Consider the following 17,345-nt stretch of genomic DNA (forward strand, 5'->3'; position numbering starts at 1 on the left):
AGAAAGATTGTTGTGTCTCCCACTGCAGTCTCAAGAACATGGAACATATTCCAGGAGACAGGCAGTTGCTCTAGGAGAGCAGGCCAGGGTGGTAGGTCCTTGACCCAGTAGCAGGACCAGTATCTGGCCGCTGGTGTGAATAGCCGGCTTCAGACCGTTGGGCCAGCCTGGGCCAGGCTAATTTGGGGGCCAACTGGTGCTAGTAGCCCGGGTCCACAAGCCCCACCTTTGCGTTCAGACTGTCAGGCCATTAGCCTCTCCGCATTAGCCTACACCTCGACACACCCTCGCTTGTGAAAACGTCACCATTACCACACCTTTTCAAATAGGATTTAGCAGAAAGTCGCGTATCTCTTTCCTATGCTGTGCTATCGAAGTCAGTCAACACTTAATGTCCGTTCACGTGTCACTTCATATTCATTTTCTACACAAACCAAGACGGTGGATTCCTAAAGAAACACGGCACATCGAACGGCGCCATGACTGTTGTTTACAAAAGTAAGGCTTTGGTTATTGGCCATTGGAACTAACCAATGGGACACGTCCTTCTTTTACCAATCACAGCATTAGCCAATCGTAACCGACTCAAACAAACTTCCAAGCGCGCTCTTTTCCCTCATTTCTGCCTGCCTGCCCTACGGTGGAGAGCTGCAGCTGCAAGTGAGTGTTAAAACTTTTGTCGGGCAACTTCATTGAGTTGTGTGTTGTGTTCATCGAATATATCAACTTTGTTGTAAAGTTAGTCTCAAAATGTTTCATCAAGATTCGCGATATTGACCACGATATTGACTTGATACAAATAAACGATTATTCTTCGCGTACAACAGTAAAAGTAGGCTAGCCTAAACAAAGAGTATAGAAGTATTTCTCTACTTTATGATCCCCAACGAATGGGATTTGTTCATGCTTTGGTTGGACAGAAAGCGCTATGTGGAGCTAACCCTATGGAGTAGCCTACAGTAGGCTAGCCTAGTATTCAATTGGACATAGTCATGAGCATCATTTTGTCAAAACGGAGGGCTACTTTTGCAACAGAATCACTGATAGGTATAGGCTAGCTAGACAGTGTTAAAATAGGGCTACACTTGTTACCTAAAAACTGACTGATTCCTTTTATCAAGGCAGCCAGGTAACCCCCGCCCCCTTTGTTATGTCTGCACACAAGCGAAGGCTATCGTTAAGCTATGCATTGAATTGTGCAGTTTATCTATTGTGCTGGGAGCGTTATACCTGACTGATTAATGTTTGATTGATTGGGCTAGTCAGTGGGAATATGGGGTTTGAATATGATAACGTTCATCGTTTACTTATCACCGGTGTTTGCGTGATCATTATCAAACACAACACCCTTCATTTCCAATCCCATACAAATATTAACTAGATTAGAAGTGGGGAGAGGTGGGAGAATACCCTCTTCAATTCCTATATGACGTTACCCTGCATATGTCACTCATTTCTACCTGCAAATTCTGCAGTTGAGTTGAAAGATGGTGAGGACAAGACGGAGCGGCCGTGTGGAACCGGACACGAAGGAGCAGGTCTGCAGTGATGACACCCAGCCCTCACAGGTCAAGGATGCTGACCAGCCCAAAGAGTAAGTTTGAACTACGTCTCTTCTGCTGTATTTTAGGTTCATACAATTAATATGCATGTAGCCTACTTTACTTTATGTCAGCCCTTATTGATTTAGTGGGCAACCTATAATGTGCATATCCTGCATTGTAAAAATATGGAGAGGCGGGAGAATGCCCTCTTTAATGCCTATATAACATTCCCCTGCACATGTCACTTAGCCTAGAAATCTAGACGCACCCTAGCCTAGCGTATAGTTTGGCTTGCCAGGCTACTCGTCACTGATTTCTACCTGCAAATTCTGCATTTGAGTTGTAAGATGGTGACGCAAAGGAGGACAAGACGCAGGGGTCGTGTGGAACCGGACGAGAAGGAGCAGGTCTGCAGTGAAGGCGCCCAGTCCTCACAGGTCAAGGATGCTGACCAGCCCGACGAGTACGTTTGAACTACTTCTCTTCTGCTACAAGTATTACGCATGTGCACTTGGGCACTTTGTAAGCTACTCAAATTCTTGGGCAGTGTGACTCCCTATTGTCATGGAACAAACTTCTTTCTGATGGTTGAAGAGTAATCCTGTACTGAAATCGATTAATACAATTTTAACTTGGGAACTCACCGTAGGCAGGGCTCAATCGGAGGGGTGGGATAAACCGTTGTCTTTCAAATTACCTCTCAGCAATAGGATAACGCTAAACAAATCAAATTCTTGTTTTCAAATAGCAGGATGCGTTACCGTCGCAACTTCTGGTCGCATGTCAGTCACCATTATGTTAAGCCCGCCCACCGACTCTATACATGCTGTAATTGAGCCTTCCGTTTCTCGGTTTCTCAGTTCCCTAGCTCTATGGATCGTGCCTAGATTGCCCCGCCAGCCAAATTACATTTGATGCCGCTAGGGCCGTCTAGATTTCTAGGCTATTAGTCCGCATGATTTCACTTTTTTTCTGAACTTGCTGCATTTTCAAGTAGTGACATGTATGTTAGTGCTGATGGCCGATCCTCTCTGTCAGGTGGGAATAGTTGGAAATTCTAAGAGCAGGCCTTGATTGTTGGAGTGTATACAGAAAACTGACCAGGTTGACCTTTACTATCACTTCATTTAAATGCAGAACCTCTGAAATATTTGTGCTTACAGAGATGACCATGATACTGATGAGCTGGATGAAGAGGCCAGTTCTGAGTCCAGTACCGAGGGAGAGGACGGCTCACGACCTCCAAAGAGACGCAGGCGGAGCAGTCCACAGGCAGCCCAGCCGACCCAGTCATGGAGGACAGAGGAGGACAGCGATGAGGCTCCACCTGAACTGGCGTTCCACCCTGCAAGGACACCTGGTGCCCAGATGAGCTCAGCGGACACACACACCCCACTTGACCTGTTTAAACTCTTCTTCACTGAGGAGGCTGTCAAAACTTTGTGTGACAACACTAACAAACAGGCTGCAATTACCATTGCAAACGGCGCCAAGTACAAGTGGACTGATGTTGGCGTCAGTGAGTTTTACAAATTCATAGGACTGATTTTCTACATGTCTGTAATAAAACTGGAACATATCGAAGATTACTGGCGGCTGAAAAATATCTTCTCCATACCATTCCCAGCCACAGTGATGGCTAGACAGAGGTATAGAAGTATCTCCGCGAATATTAAAATGAGTGATCCACACAAGGACCAGGAGAACGACAAGAAGAGTGGAACACCAGAACACGACAGCCTGTTCCAAGCTAGACCTCTGCTGGACACGATCCGGAACGCCTGCAAAGCCCTCTACCACCCTCACAAGAACCTCGCTATGCATGACCGCGTTTCAGGAAGCAACCACTTCAGGTTATTTGTGCTTGCCGATGCAGGCAACGGATACATAGTAGATCTTGCTGTGTTTACAGGAAAGCACAGCCGACACATGGGGCGAAAAGTTTCGTGTGACGCTGTGCTGTCACTTGTGGACCATTCCGTCTTGGGTTCTGGCTATCACGTTTACATGGACATCTTCTTCACAAGCCCAAAGCTCTTCAGGGCCTTGCATGGGCGAAACATGGGTGCTTGTGGTATGCACAGTTATGGAATAAAGAACTGTCCCCGGAGTATATCTAACGCCCTGACCAAGAGTTCGGGCAGAGGAGCGATCAGATGGATCAGGGACGGCCCTCTGCTGTTTGTGAAGTGGATGGACGCAGGAGAAGTGTGTGTCTGCTCCACGATACACACCGCCTACACTGGGGACACCGTGCAGCGGACCGTGAGGTCAAGAAAAGGTGCGTCCACAACCAAGACTTACCCGTGCCCCTCACCTGTAGTGGACTACCACAAGCACATGGGCGCCGTTGGTGTGTCAGACTTCGCAACACTGCACAAAACCTTAGATCAGAACAGGAAGTTGTTCTTCCACTTCCTGGACATGGCGGCCAGGAACGCATGCATCATCTACAACGAGCTGGTCACTCAGCGGCAGCAGACGCCGCTGTCCTACAAGGCCTTCCTGAAGGAGCTGACCGTGCAGCTGTGTGAGGTGTCCAACAAGAGGACTCATCACAAGCAGGTCAGCAGTGACCACGTGCCTGTTCCCGTGGTGGAGCCGCGTCCCGACGGCAAGCCTCACCCGACACACGGCCGCCAGATCTGTGCACTGGGCAGGAAGAGCCGGGGCAAGAGGCACCACACCGCATGGAAGTGCAAGGGCTGCGGGGTTCCCCTCTGCCTCAAGCTGGACAGGAACTGTTTTGAGGAATGGCACAAATCCACTTGAACTTTGAACTTTGTTACCATAGGTGCCTCTCATTCAGCGTTTATACGTCCTCCCTCGCTCCTCGGGCCCCGATCCTCACTGATGTACATAAAGAATGATGGGGCGGCAACAATGGGATAGTCTATCCCTTCTTCTATCTTTCTTTATGTAGATCAGTGAGGATCGAGGCCCGAGGAGCGAGGAAGGACGTAAACTCTAAATGAGAGGCACCCCCTGACTACATGTGACCTTGAACATGACTACAATGTGACCTTGTGTATGTGCTATAGTATTTTTGTTCTTGCTTTTGTTTACTTGTACATGTGTGTGCATAATTGGTAAGCTTTTGTATATAAATTTTGTAAGTTATCTATCTATGGTGTTATTTCAATACATTGTTAGTTTATGAACTACCACCAGCAAGCACCAGAAATGTACACAAAGTGTTTTGCTTTTGTCCTCTTATGGACTTTAAGAAAGTTCTGGTGCACACAGTAAAGTCTGCTTTATGCTCTATGGCTGTTATGAGGTCGTTACACTCTTCAGCCCATACAGTGCACCCAAACATACTTCATTTGTTTAGGTTAAAATGTCAAAAAACCTGAAACATATTGTCACCACTTTTCAGAATTATATTGTCATACATTATTATAATCAATAACACATTCAGGGTTTTTTTTTCCTAGGAATTTATTGCGAAATAATACATCATCTTGACCTTTCATCACTGAAATATTATGTTTCATTAGCTACTTTATGCTTGGCACCGTTTATTTAGAACTCATTCCCTCTAGTTAGTGTTTTCCTCCATGGTCTTGGTGATCCAGTCCAAGTACTGGGCAACTCTAGTGTATACGCCATAATTGCCCTTTTCCCCGCAGTTGATTCCCCAGCTGACAATCCCAGCTGCCCAGTAGTGCCCGTCGTCCTCCTTCAACACATAAGCCCCACCACTGTCCCCCTGGCACATGTCATTACCACAATCCAGCACAGAACATGTTGCCAGGGAAGATGGAGGTGACACTGTTGTGGGGAAAATCCTTTTTCTTCTCAAGCAGAAGGGTGCTTTTGCATGTCTACTCAGGAAAATGAACTGGGAGTGAATTGGTAAGTCAAAAGAAAAATGTAAAAAGGTTTGACATTTTAATGAAATCACATCACCAGTGAGAATTTAGACACACGTACCATATAAACACTTGCTAGTCAGTTCAACACGATGGCAACAATACACACAAGGCTAACAGCAGTCTCGATGACCGTTACAATCGTCTGGCTGCAAGGAACCGCAGTCATTTGTGCCATTTTTCAAAACAGTTCCTGTCCATCTTCAGGCAGAGGGCAACGTCACAAACCTTGCACTTCCATGGCGTGCTCTGCTTCCTGTTATCAATCTTGCACATCAGGCAGGCCATGTGGGCAGAGGCAGCTCGCTTGCTGGCATCAGGACGGGGAGCGGCCACTGGAACAGGCACATGCTCACAGCCTTCACGTTTCAGGGAGACCTTGCTCGACACCCCACAAAGCTGTGCAGTCAGCTCCTCCATGAAGGCCTTGTGGGTCAGCGTTGTCTTCTGTCGCTGGGCCATCATTTCTTTATGGAGGGTATATGCGTTCATTGCAGCGATATCCAGGAAGTACAAAAACAACTTGGTGTACCATCTCATCTCGTTATGCTGTGTCGAGTAATACTGGATCAGCTGGTATGGAACCTCAACACCGCTCGAATACCTGTTGTAGTCTACAACAGATGAGGGGCATGGGTACAGCTTGGGCATCGAGCCTCCAGTCTTCGGCTTCACCCACCCCTGTACTTTCTCCCCCGAGTAGGCTGGATGGATCGTGGAGCAGATGGACACCTCTTTCCTGTCCATCCACTTCACAAACACCAGTGGCCCGTCCCTGATCCATCTGATGGCGGCTTTGCTGGAGCTCTTGTCCAGTGCATTAGACGTGCTGCGAGGGCAGTTCTTTCTGTGCTCTCTGTACAGACCACAAGCACCAAAGTTTTGTCCCAGCAAGTCTCTGAAGAGCTTCGGGCTTGTGTAGAAACTGTCTGTGTACAAATGATACCCAGAACCCAAGTAGGAACGGTTCATGAGTGACATCACAGAGTCATAGGACAGCCCTTCTCCTGTTAAGAAGTCGCTCTTTCTCGTATAAACAGCAAAATCTACAGCATAGCCATTGCTTGCATCGGCGAGGATAAAGAACTTAAAGCTCTTGGTTGTAGTCACTCCATCATGCATTACTAGATTCCTGTGAGGGTGATAGAAGGCTTTGCAGGCGTTCCGGATCGTGTCCAGCAGAGGTTTTGCTTGGAACAGGCTATCGTATCCTGGTGTTCCCTTCCTTTTGTTGTTTTCCTGGTCCTTGTGTGGATCGCTCATTTTGACGTTCCAGGTGATTGAGCTGTATCTGTCCCAGGTCATCACAGTGGCTGGGAATGGGATGGAGAAGATGTCATCTTGCAGCCAAAAATCTTTGATCTCGTCCAGCTTGATTGTGGCCATGTAAAAAATCAGTCCGATATAATTGAAGAACTCATGAACGCCGACGTCAACCCATTTGTATGTGGATCCTTTTGCAACGTTACTGGCAGCTTGCTTATTAGTGTTGTCACACACAGTTTTGACGGCCCTCTCGGAGAAGAAGAGCTTGAATAAGTCCAGTGGGGTGTGTGTGTCGGTGAAACTCATCTGAACACCCGGGGTCCGTAAAGGGTAGAATCGCTGCTCTGGTGGATCCGTATCCACATCTTTCCCCGTGTTCCACGGCGGCGTTGGTTTGGCTGCTCGTGCACTGCTACACCTGCGTCTCTTTGATGATGGGGGACTACGGAGTTCATCCTCTCCGCTGTATTCGGCACTTGACATCTTATCTACTGTATCTGAATCGTCTTCATTTCTGTAGATAGAGAAAAAAAGTGTTTTAAAATGGCAGATCTGATTCAATGTAGATTTAAACACATTCAAATCACATTGCTCTTTCACATTCACACTTAAGGAATATGGCTAATCTTCAATATGCAGGATCTTATACTATGCATGCAGGATAAATGATTTTAATGAAAAAGACTTCAAAATATCTTTTCTTAAAATAAATTGGCAAGTTGGATAACTTGTCAACAACTCATACTAGATAACAGTACCAACCCTCAGTACATTCATGCGCATCTTTATCTTTAGTATGTTACTGTTCTTTTTAGTCGTGCTGATTTGCTTTTTATCATCCTGTTTACATTGTATGTTGTGTGGTGTCTTAAACTGCTGGGACCTTGAATCTCTCTCTCAAAACCAGTAGGTCGATGGTTTAAACAAAAAAACATAATCCAAAAACACATTCCAACCCTTCACACAAAAAAAGATAGAGATGTTACTCACAGCTCATCTTCAGCCGGATCGAGTCGTTTCGAATAGTAGAGGTCATCATCACTTCCATAGTCGTCCGAGTCTAAGGATTGTGTAGAAACATCTTTACTCCAATCTTTCATGCTGTGCGTTTGCAGTGGTCCAGCGCGGTCTTTAGCCAGCTTTTTCCTCTCCATCTTCCAACTGTGTGTTAATAGTTAGCAGTTCTATGAGGTGGGAGTTCTGCGTGCAAAGACAAAGCCACTCACTAGACTAGACTAGTGCTACAGTTGACTCGACAAATCGACATAATATCATTACTGTCGCGGTAACGTAAAGGCGTGTGCCTACAACACTACTTAAGTCTAGAAAGTGAGCAGAGCCCGTCTATTAATGCTCTGGGTATGGAACTAAATATTCTTCTTCCTTAGTATTTGGCGGCTGGCATGGTGTGAAACAAAACACCAGCACTGTCCAAATCGTCCGCTATCGTTACCGCTCTGGTTCGCGCCATATGACCAAAGACGGCAATCATATGACTCTTTGGTTATTGGCCATTGGAACTAACCAATGGGACACGTCCTTCTTTGTACCCATCACAGAATTAGCCAATCGTAAGCCACACAAACAAAATTCCAAGTCTGCTCTTTTCTGCCTTCCGAGAGCTGCAGGCTGCAGAGTGAGTTTTAGAGATTTTTTGTCGGCCAACTTAATTTAGGTTGTGTGTTGTGTCCAACGAATGTTTCAACTTTGTTGTAATAGTAAAATTAGTCTCAAAATGTCTCAATCAAGATTCGCGATATTGACCACGGTCCGTGCACAGATAAATAAACGATTGTTCTTCGCGTAGGCTACAACAGTACAGTACACTAGTAGCCTAACCAAAGTCTGTATGCCCCAACGAATGGGATATGTTCAAGCTTTGGCCTATGGAGTAGGCTACGTAATTTTGTCAAAACGCAGGCTACTTTTGCAACAGAATCACCGACGGATAGGCTAGTGCTAAGTGCATATTAAAAATAGCCTACACTTGATACCTAAAACTGATTTCTCCATCAAGGCAGGTAACCTGCCCCCTTCATTTCCAATTCCATACAAATATTAACAAGGAGGATGATTAGAAATAGGGAGAGGCGGGAGATTACCCTCTTAAATTCTTATATAACATTCCCTTGCATATGTCACTGATTTTTACCTGCAAATTCTGCATTTGAGTTGTAAGATGGTGAAGCAAAGGAGGACAAGATGCAGGGGTCGTGTGGAACTGGAGAAGGAGCAGGTCTGCAGTGAAGACGCCCAGTCCTCACAGGTCAAGGATGCTGACCAGCCCGATGAGTAGGTTTGAACTACTAGGCCTATTCTTCTGCTACAACTATAGTATGTGCAGCTGGGCACTTTGTATTCAAATTCTTGTGTGTGACTCCCTATTGTCATGGGAACAAACTTGTTTCTTGTGGTTAAAGAGTAATCCTGTACTGAAATCATGTATTAATACAATTTTAATGAAACTACTTTACAGTATGTGAGGCCTCATTAATTTATATGCCACCCATAATGTGCATATCCTGCATAGCAAAACAATACATACAAACACTACCACACTAATATTGTCAGAAAATGTAATTGTTCTCTAATGTATCTCATTACATTTCTGTAAACATCATTTAGTCTGCATGATTTCACTTTGTTCCTGAACTTGCTGCACTTTCAGGTGCCTATCCTCTCTGTCAGGTGGGAATAATTGACATTTCTAAGAGCAGGCCTTGATTGTTGGAGTGTATTCAGAAAACTGACCAGGTTGACCCTTAGCATCACTTCATTTAAATGCAGAACCTCTGAAATATTTGTGCTTACAGAGATGACCATGATACTGATGAGCTGGATGAAGAGGCCAGTTCTGAGTCCAGTACCGAGGGAGAGGACGGCTCACGACCATCAAAGAGACACAGGCGGAGCAGTGCACAGGCAGCCCAGCCGACCCAGTCATGGAGGACAGAGGAGGACAGCGATGAGGCTCCACCTGAACTGGCGTTCCACCCTGCAAGGACTCCTGGTGCCCAGATGAGCTCAGCGGACACACACACCCCACTTGACCTGTTTAAACTCTTCTTCACTGAGGAGGCTGTCAAGACTTTGTGTGACAACACTAACAAACAGGTAGCAATTCATGTTGCCAAAGGCGCCAAGTACAAGTGGACTAATATTGGCGTCAGCGAGATGTACAAATTCATGGGACTGATTTTCTACATGTCTGTAATAAAACTGGACCATGTGACCGCTTACTGGCGGCAGAATAGCATCTTCTGCGTCCCGTTCCCAGCCACGGTGATGGCAAGAGAGAGGTGTAGATGCATCGCCGGGAATATTAAAATGAGTGATCCACACAAGGACCAGGAGAACGACAAGAAGAGTGGAACACCAGAACACGACAGCCTGTTCCAAGCTAGACCTCTGCTGGACACGATCCGGAACGCCTGCAAAGCCCTCTACCACCCTCACAAGAACCTCGCTATGCATGACCGCGTTTCAGGAAGCAACCACTTCAGGTTATTTGTGCTTGCCGATGCAGGCAACGGATACATAGTAGATCTTGCTGTGTTTACAGGAAAGCACAGCCGACACATGGGGCGAAAAGTTTCGTGTGACGCTGTGCTGTCACTTGTGGACCATTCCGTCTTGGGTTCTGGCTATCACGTTTACATGGACATCTTCTTCACAAGCCCAAAGCTCTTCAGGGCCTTGCATGGGCGAAACATGGGTGCTTGTGGTATGCACAGTTATGGAATAAAGAACTGTCCCCGGAGTATATCTAACGCCCTGACCAAGAGTTCGGGCAGAGGAGCGATCAGATGGATCAGGGACGGCCCTCTGCTGTTTGTGAAGTGGATGGACGCAGGAGAAGTGTGTGTCTGCTCCACGATACACAGCGCATACGCTGGGGACACGGTGCAGCGGACCGTGAGGTCAAGAAAAGGTGCGTCCACAACCAAGACTTACCCGTGCCCCTCACCTGTTGTGGACTACCACAAGCACATGGGCGGCGTTGGTGTGTCAGAGCCACTGAGTCAGGACTTCGCAACGCAGCATAGAAACGGGGATTGGAGCAGGAAGTTGTTCTTCCACTTCCTGGACATGGCGGCCAGGAACGCATGCATCATCTACAACGAGCTGGTCACTCAGCGGCAGCAGACGCCGCTGTCCTACAAGGCCTTCCTGAAGGAGCTGACCGTGCAGCTGTGTGAGGTGTCCAACAAGAGGACTCATCACAAGCAGGTCAGCAGTGACCACGTGCCTGTTCCAGTGGACAAAAGTCCCGACGCCAGGCGTCAACCTACACAGGGCTGTGTGCTGTGCACCAAGAACAAAGGCAAGAGACACCTCACCGCATGGAAGTGCAAGGGCTGTGATGTTGCCCTCTGCCTGCAGTTTAACAGGAACTGTTTTGAGGAATGGCATAAACCTACTTGAACTATGTGACCATGACTATACATGTGACCTTGAAGGTTGTGCTACATGTGACCTTGCGTACGTATGTGCTAAAGTATTTTTTTCACTCGCCTTTTGTTTTTACTGTTGTTTACTTATACATGTGTGTGCATAATTGGTACGCTTTTTATAATAATAATTATATATTATATAAAGTTTGTAAACTATCTTTGGTGTTATTTCAATACATTGTTAGTTTAAGAGCTACCACCAGAGAGCACCAGAAACATACACAAAGTGTTTTGCCTTTGAAAGGTCTGGTGCACATGTGAAAGTACCTAGTGCACACACTAATGTTTCTGGTACACACCAGAAAGTCGAAAACAATATTTTATGTGCGTGCTCCTAGGCATGGCCCTTCCGCTGCAGTGAGTGTATCACTGAAATGTGCTCCATTACAGGACGCTACGCGTGCTCTGTGCTCCCCTACAAGACGCTTCCCACTGGCTCTATGGCTGTAGACCTCTGAAGTTCGCCTACAAAAAAGCTACCATCTTTGCCCAAATAAGGAGATCCGGTATCCTGAGATTTTTTCTATGGGAAAGTAACATGGGGATTTTCAATTATCGCACCTGTTAAACTCTCGCGGGGGATGATGACATTGGAAATGCAGACGTTCTTCGCTACACAGTTTTGTCCTCTGCCATCTAGTGGATACTGTGATCTTCGGTAGGTGAAGACGGCACACTCTGATCTTTGCTACCCCAGAGCTAACTTACCATGCAACTTGCCATAGGCAGTTAGCTTCAATTAACTCCCGGATCTCCTTATATGGGCAAAGATGGCAGCTTTGGATCCTTTTTGTAGGCGAACTTCAGAGGTCTATAGGCAGTTAGCTTCAATTAACTCCCGGATGTCCTTATATGGGCAAAGATGGCAGCTTTGGATCCTATTTGTAGGCCAACTTCAGAGGTCTATTATGAGATCGGTTGCTATACACCCTTCAGCCCATACAGTGCACCCAAAACCTGCTTCATTTGTTTAGGTGAGAATGTTGAAAAACCTCAGACAGAAATGTATTTTGTCACCACTTTTCAAAATTACATTGTCACAAATGATTATAATAAATACATACACATTAGTTTCCAGGAATTTATTGCGAAATGATAAATCATCTGGACCTTTCATCACTGAAATATTATGTGATATTATACTGAAATATTACGTGATATTATACTGAAACATTATGTTTCATTAGCTACTTTATGCTTGGCACCATTTATTTAGAACTCATTCCCTCTAGTTAGTGTTTTCCTCCATGGTCTTGGTGATCCAGTCCAGGTACCGGGCAACTCTGGTGTATACGCCATAATTGCCCTTTTCCCCGCAGTTGATTCCCCAGCTTACAATCCCAGCTGCCCAGTAGTGGCCGTCGTCCTCCTTCAACACATAAGCCCCACCACTGTCCCCCTGGCACGTGTCCTTACTGCCCTCAGGGAATCCAGCACAGAACATGTTGCCAGTGAAGATGGAGATGTCGCTGTTGTGCGTCCTTTTCGTGTCGATGGAGGTGCGACAATGGTCTTGGTCCACTAGGGGGAGTTGCACGTACCTGAGCTCATTGGCAATTATGTCTCCCTCTTTGACACCAAACCCTGACACAGTCCTGGGAAGGCAACCAAAATGAATAGCTGTTAGCTGCTGTAAAGGGTTCATCCCTATATTCCCCGGGTCTTACGTTCCCCGGTTTTCCCAAAAAGGGTCCTATGTTCCCCGGTCGCAGTGGATACCGGGGAACATAGGACCCTTTTTGGGAAAACCGGGGAACATAGGACACTTTTTAGAATCTAAGAAGAAAAGGGCCCTATGTTCCACGGTCCAATACAAAGTGGGGAACATAGGACCCGGGTAACATAGGTACGCTCCCGCTGTAAAACACACACATAGTGTCTCTTACCCGATTTTGCCTGTTTTGTATTGGCCATTCACTGGAGGTAGGCACAGTGGCATAACATTTGCACCAAATGTGATTGGCTGCTTGAGCTTGATGAGGGCGATGTCATTGTCAAAGTTACTATTCCCTTCTCGGCTATTGAATTGGGGGTGAACGTGTATGGATTCCACTTCAAGAGAGGGTGATTTTGTTATCTCGTGAGCATCAGTGTGTCCAACATACAACTGTGAAAGAAATGTTAATTAATGAACTGAAAACAAATATATATTGTAATTTTCATAAACTTTATAATAATAAAACAACTAAATAGACATTTTCTTCAGGGAAGTCAGTGGCTGTATCTCTTGACAGACATACTATATTTCCTTGTACAGATTTTCAGATATTTAACTGATTTTTTTTTTTTTTACCCAAACGATTTACAGTCCTGCAGACTGCTATCCACATTTATATATGTACTGTTTTGTCTGCATCTAAAGTCACTTGAGGTTTAAGAACCTGTCAGTTAACCCCCTCTGTCCCAGAGAAGCGCGTCCAGACTGGCTACTGTACCTCTGGCCAATTCATTGAGGCACGCGCCAGGTTGTGAGCTGCGGTCAAGATCCATTGGGGCGCTATGACCGCTGCTCCTCCACGGCCACCCACTTTGAGCAGCACCTGCCATGGGAACTCCCCTGCGCGCGCCAACTTCCCCCCAAGCACCCTCTGGCGAGTCTCAAAGGACCTGACTGGGCGTCCACACACTAAGTAGATGAGGGAATAAAAAAAGATGGGTTTAGTGCAGTTAATATCGTTATGTTATGTCACGTCACGTCACGTCACGTCACGTCACGTCGCGTCACGACATGATATGATATGATATAATATGTTAAGTTGTGATATATGTTATGATATAATATGATATGATATGATATGATATACAGTATGTTATGATATGATATAATATAATATGTTATGTTACAGTATGTATAACAGTTGCCAAGGTGTCATGTTATGGCAAAGCAATCCACGACCCAAAGCAGCGTAGAGTAGACTATACGTTTACACATTTACATCAGTACACCTACCTGCATAGACTATACATTTACACAGTACACCTACCTGCATAGAGTAGACTATACGTTTACACATTTACATCAGCCACATTTACACCTACCTGGCACACACACAGGAATGACGTCATTGCTACTGGTTTGCTTCCACTTGCGATTAGCCTCACAGGTAAACTGCACAGCTACCATTGAGGGAGACACACACAGAGTACAAGACAGAGAGACAAAGAGACTTATGAGTTTTGCCTTCTATGCAAGTAAATATCATTCTTAATTTTCTTTCCTCCATTTAATATTATTTGTGTATATATATGGGAATGCAGCCTTCCCAGCGCAGTACCTCCATGGTTCTTGTCAAATGAGTAGTAGGGCTCATTGCAGGTGTAATCGATGATGGAGCGGTACTCATTGTTTTTCGTGCTGGAGACAAAAGTGAAGTTTCCATTCAGCAGCATCTCAGGATTTCCACAGTCAATGACTGCAGGAGAGAAGGAAACATCATAAGTAGCCATACGAGTCCACAACACACACCCATGTCAAGGTCACAGGCAAGGGCACTCAGGAATATAGTTGTAACAGAGAATCTAAAATCCAGTTGGCTCTAAATGTAACAAGCAAAAAAGAAAGACGTGAGGTGAATTTTTTTAAAAAAATCTAAAATCATTCAATGCAATTTGAAAGAAAACCTAGCTTGTGGAATAGGATGCTTTTTGAGGCATATGGTTGTGAGAGTGGTCAGTGTTGAATAGGATGAGTTCTGAAGTATATGGTTATTATGAGAGTGCAGAGCTTGAGGACTGAGGTGTTGTGTGTCAGTATAGTAAGAGACTAGAGTCCAAGCCTTACTGTGGCACTCAGGAAGGGACTTGTGCCATCTCCCGTTACTCTGGCACATGGATCCAAACGCCTCGATCTCCTTTCCGTCCTACAGAGGAGAGCAGGGAAAGCAGTGACATGAGAAAATAACACCATTCTTTCTCTTCACAGGTCCTCTTTCACCATCACCTCCTGATCTTTGCAGTTGACCTGCTCTCACCTGCACATCCGCTCTGCTCTCACCTGCACACACATCCGCTCTGCTCTCACCTGCACACACATCCGCTCTGCTCTCACCTGCGCACACATCCGCTCTGCTCTCACCTGCACATCCACCCTGCTCTCACCTGCACACACATCCGCTCTGCTCTCACCTGCACATCCACCCCACTCTCACCTGCACACACATCCGCCCTGCTCTCACCTGCACACGCATCCGCCCTGCTCTCACCTGCACACGCATCCGCTCTGCTCTCACCTGCACACACATCCGCCCTGCTCTCACCTGCACACGCATCCGCTCTGCTCTCACCTGCACACACATCCGCTCTGCTCTCACCTGCACACACATCCACCCTGCTCTCACCTGCACATCCGCCCCGCTTTCACCTGCACATCCACCCCACTCTCACCTGCACACACATCCGCCCTGCTCTCACCTGCACACGCATCCGCTCTGCTCTCACCTGCACACACATCCGCCCTGCTCTCACCTGCACACGCATCCGCTCTGCTCTCACCTGCACACGCATCCGCTCTGCTCTCACCTGCATCAGCTTGTAGCCCGTATTGCAGCGCACGTGGATGTAGTCTTTGTAGAGGTAGTCAGGCAGGGAAGGGGTGACCCGGCCGTTAGCGACGCCGTTAGGAATTTCACACTTCACTCCTGAGAGAAACAAAACCAGAACAATACTCTCAATTCAATACATATGAAAACTGGAACTCACAACTTTTTTTGTTGCTACCACCACCCCGATACTATCAAAGCAATACTCTCAAAGCATTAGTCTCACATTCATGATCTCAATGCAATACTCTCAAAGTGTTGATCTAAAACTTAGTTCTCTATTGGCTCGACTGATGCCCATATTAGGAAGTGGTGAGCAACTGTATCTGAAGAGTCCAGCCCTGGCCCAGTAGACTGCAGGATGTTGGGAGAGTATGAGGCGTTGTAGTGGCTGTTGGGAGAGTATGAGCCGTTGTAGTGGCTTTTGGGAGAGTATGAGCCGTTGTAGTGGCTTTTGGGAGAGTATGAGCCGTTGTAGTGGCATGTTGGCAGAGTATGAGCCGTTGTAGTGGCTGTGGGGAGAGTATGAGTCGTTGTAGTGGCTGTGGGGAGAGTATGAGTCGTTGTAGTGGCTGTGGGGAGAGTATGAGGCGTTGTAGTGGCTGTTGGGAGTGTGAGCCGCTGTAGTGGCTGTTGGAAGAGTATGAGTCGTTGTAGTGGCTGTGGTTTGTGCTCTGTGTATTTCTTACAGATAGGCCGCATGTGACTCAGACACACACACACCAGATTTCAGAGAGGAGGATACAGAAGCTCAGTTTGGTTTGTTTGTTGTTTATTGTGTTAGTCATGCCACTCCGCTCTCTCCATCATACCCTTGTGCTCCTTCTAACAACCTCCCACTCCATCTGTTGTCCACACACTCTTCCTTACTCTCCCACTCCATCTGTTGTCCATACACTCTTCCTTACTCTCCCACTCCATCTGTTGTCCACACACTCTTCCTTACTCTCCCACTCCATCTGTTGTCCACACACTCTTCCTTACTCTCCCACTCCATCTGTTGTCCACACACTCTTCCTTACTCTCCCACTCCATCTGTTGTCCACACACTCTTCCTTACTCTCCCACTCCATCTGTTGTCCATACACTCTTCCTTACTCTCCCACTCCATCTGTTGTCCATACACTCTTCCTTACTCTCTCTTCCATTCCTGTCTCTGGCTATGTTCAGTCCTTTACTCATTTGCAGTCTCTCACTCTTCCTAGTCTTTCTTTTCTACTGTCTTACTTTCTTTTGCTTCCCAATACTACTCCCTCTCACTCTCTTCCTCTGTTTCCCCTTCACTCCTCTCTGACTTTTACACCCCCCCCCACACACACACACACTGATCACTGCATCTCTCCCTATACAAGTCAGCCAGCTGTCCCTCCACCTCTCTCTACAATCCCCCCATCTTTCCCTCCACCTCTCTACAATCCCCCATCTTTCCCTCCACCTCTCTACAATCCCCCCATCTTTCCCTCTATCTCTCTACAATCCCCCCATCTTTCATTTTTTCTCCCCCTCATCTCTCTCTCCCTTTCTCCTTACCCTCTCCCTCTCTCTCCCTCTCTCCTCCCCCTCCCTCTCTCTTTCTCTCCTTCATCTCTCTCTCTCTCTCTCCTCACCTCCTCCCCTTCTCTCCCTCTCTCCCCCTCCCTCCCTCTCTCTCCCCCTCCCTCTCTCTCT

General features: G+C 46.6%; 3 protein-coding genes across 4 annotated transcripts in view; 1 reads left to right on the plus strand and 2 right to left on the minus strand.

Annotated features, from left to right (window-relative positions):
- Window positions 1-17,345, minus strand: part of LOC134082259 (uncharacterized) — a 29,278-nt gene that overhangs the window by 8,000 nt on the left and 3,933 nt on the right. The window contains exons 7-17 of the mRNA XM_062537908.1: window positions 15,658-15,776; window positions 14,921-14,999; window positions 14,415-14,552; window positions 14,179-14,256; window positions 13,575-13,765; window positions 13,026-13,246; window positions 12,371-12,734; window positions 10,870-10,990; window positions 7,676-7,745; window positions 5,648-7,199; window positions 4,064-4,196 (exon numbers count right to left, since the gene is read on the minus strand). Coding sequence (XP_062393892.1) covers window positions 4,064-4,196; window positions 5,648-7,199; window positions 7,676-7,745; window positions 10,870-10,990; window positions 12,371-12,734; window positions 13,026-13,246; window positions 13,575-13,765; window positions 14,179-14,256; window positions 14,415-14,552; window positions 14,921-14,999; window positions 15,658-15,776 — 3,066 coding nt within the window. The remainder of the gene's footprint in view (window positions 1-4,063; window positions 4,197-5,647; window positions 7,200-7,675; window positions 7,746-10,869; window positions 10,991-12,370; window positions 12,735-13,025; window positions 13,247-13,574; window positions 13,766-14,178; window positions 14,257-14,414; window positions 14,553-14,920; window positions 15,000-15,657; window positions 15,777-17,345) is intronic.
- On the plus strand, window positions 544-11,286 carry LOC134082429 (piggyBac transposable element-derived protein 4-like). 2 transcript variants are annotated; one of them, XM_062538137.1, is made up of 4 exons: window positions 544-660; window positions 1,476-1,594; window positions 8,858-8,977; window positions 9,499-11,286. In XM_062538137.1, exons 2-4 carry the CDS (start codon window positions 1,488-1,490, stop codon window positions 11,108-11,110), a joined length of 1,839 nt encoding a protein of 612 aa, XP_062394121.1. In that variant the 5' UTR covers window positions 544-660; window positions 1,476-1,487; the 3' UTR covers window positions 11,111-11,286. The 2 variants fall into 2 exon arrangements, with proteins under 2 accessions (XP_062394121.1, XP_062394120.1); XM_062538136.1 differs by lacking the exons at window positions 8,858-8,977; window positions 9,499-11,286 and adding exons at window positions 1,885-2,007; window positions 2,708-4,940.
- Window positions 5,415-8,084, minus strand: LOC134082430 (piggyBac transposable element-derived protein 4-like). Its single transcript, XM_062538138.1, has 2 exons — window positions 7,676-8,084; window positions 5,415-7,199 (listed from the first exon to the last, which is right to left on the minus strand). The coding sequence occupies exons 1-2, from the start codon at window positions 7,837-7,839 to the stop codon at window positions 5,585-5,587; spliced, it is 1,779 nt and encodes a 592-aa protein (XP_062394122.1). The 5' UTR covers window positions 7,840-8,084; the 3' UTR covers window positions 5,415-5,584.

Source organism: Sardina pilchardus, chromosome 6 (genome assembly GCF_963854185.1).
Source record: "Sardina pilchardus chromosome 6, fSarPil1.1, whole genome shotgun sequence".
Classification (NCBI taxonomy): domain Eukaryota; kingdom Metazoa; phylum Chordata; class Actinopteri; order Clupeiformes; family Clupeidae; genus Sardina; species Sardina pilchardus.

Coding starts and splice junctions, on each gene's coding strand:
- LOC134082429 (XM_062538137.1), top strand. CDS start 1,488: ATGGTGAGGACAAGACGGAGCGGCCGTGTGGAACCGGACACGAAGGAG. Junction 1,595..8,857: donor GATGCTGACCAGCCCAAAGA/GTAAGTTTGAAC, acceptor TCTGCATTTGAG/TTGTAAGATGGTGAAGCAAA. Junction 8,978..9,498: donor GATGCTGACCAGCCCGATGA/GTAGGTTTGAAC, acceptor TTGTGCTTACAG/AGATGACCATGATACTGATG.
- LOC134082430 (XM_062538138.1), bottom strand. CDS start 7,839: ATGGAGAGGAAAAAGCTGGCTAAAGACCGCGCTGGACCACTGCAAACG. Junction 7,200..7,675: donor GATCCGGCTGAAGATGAGCT/GTGAGTAACATC, acceptor CTCTATCTACAG/AAATGAAGACGATTCAGATA.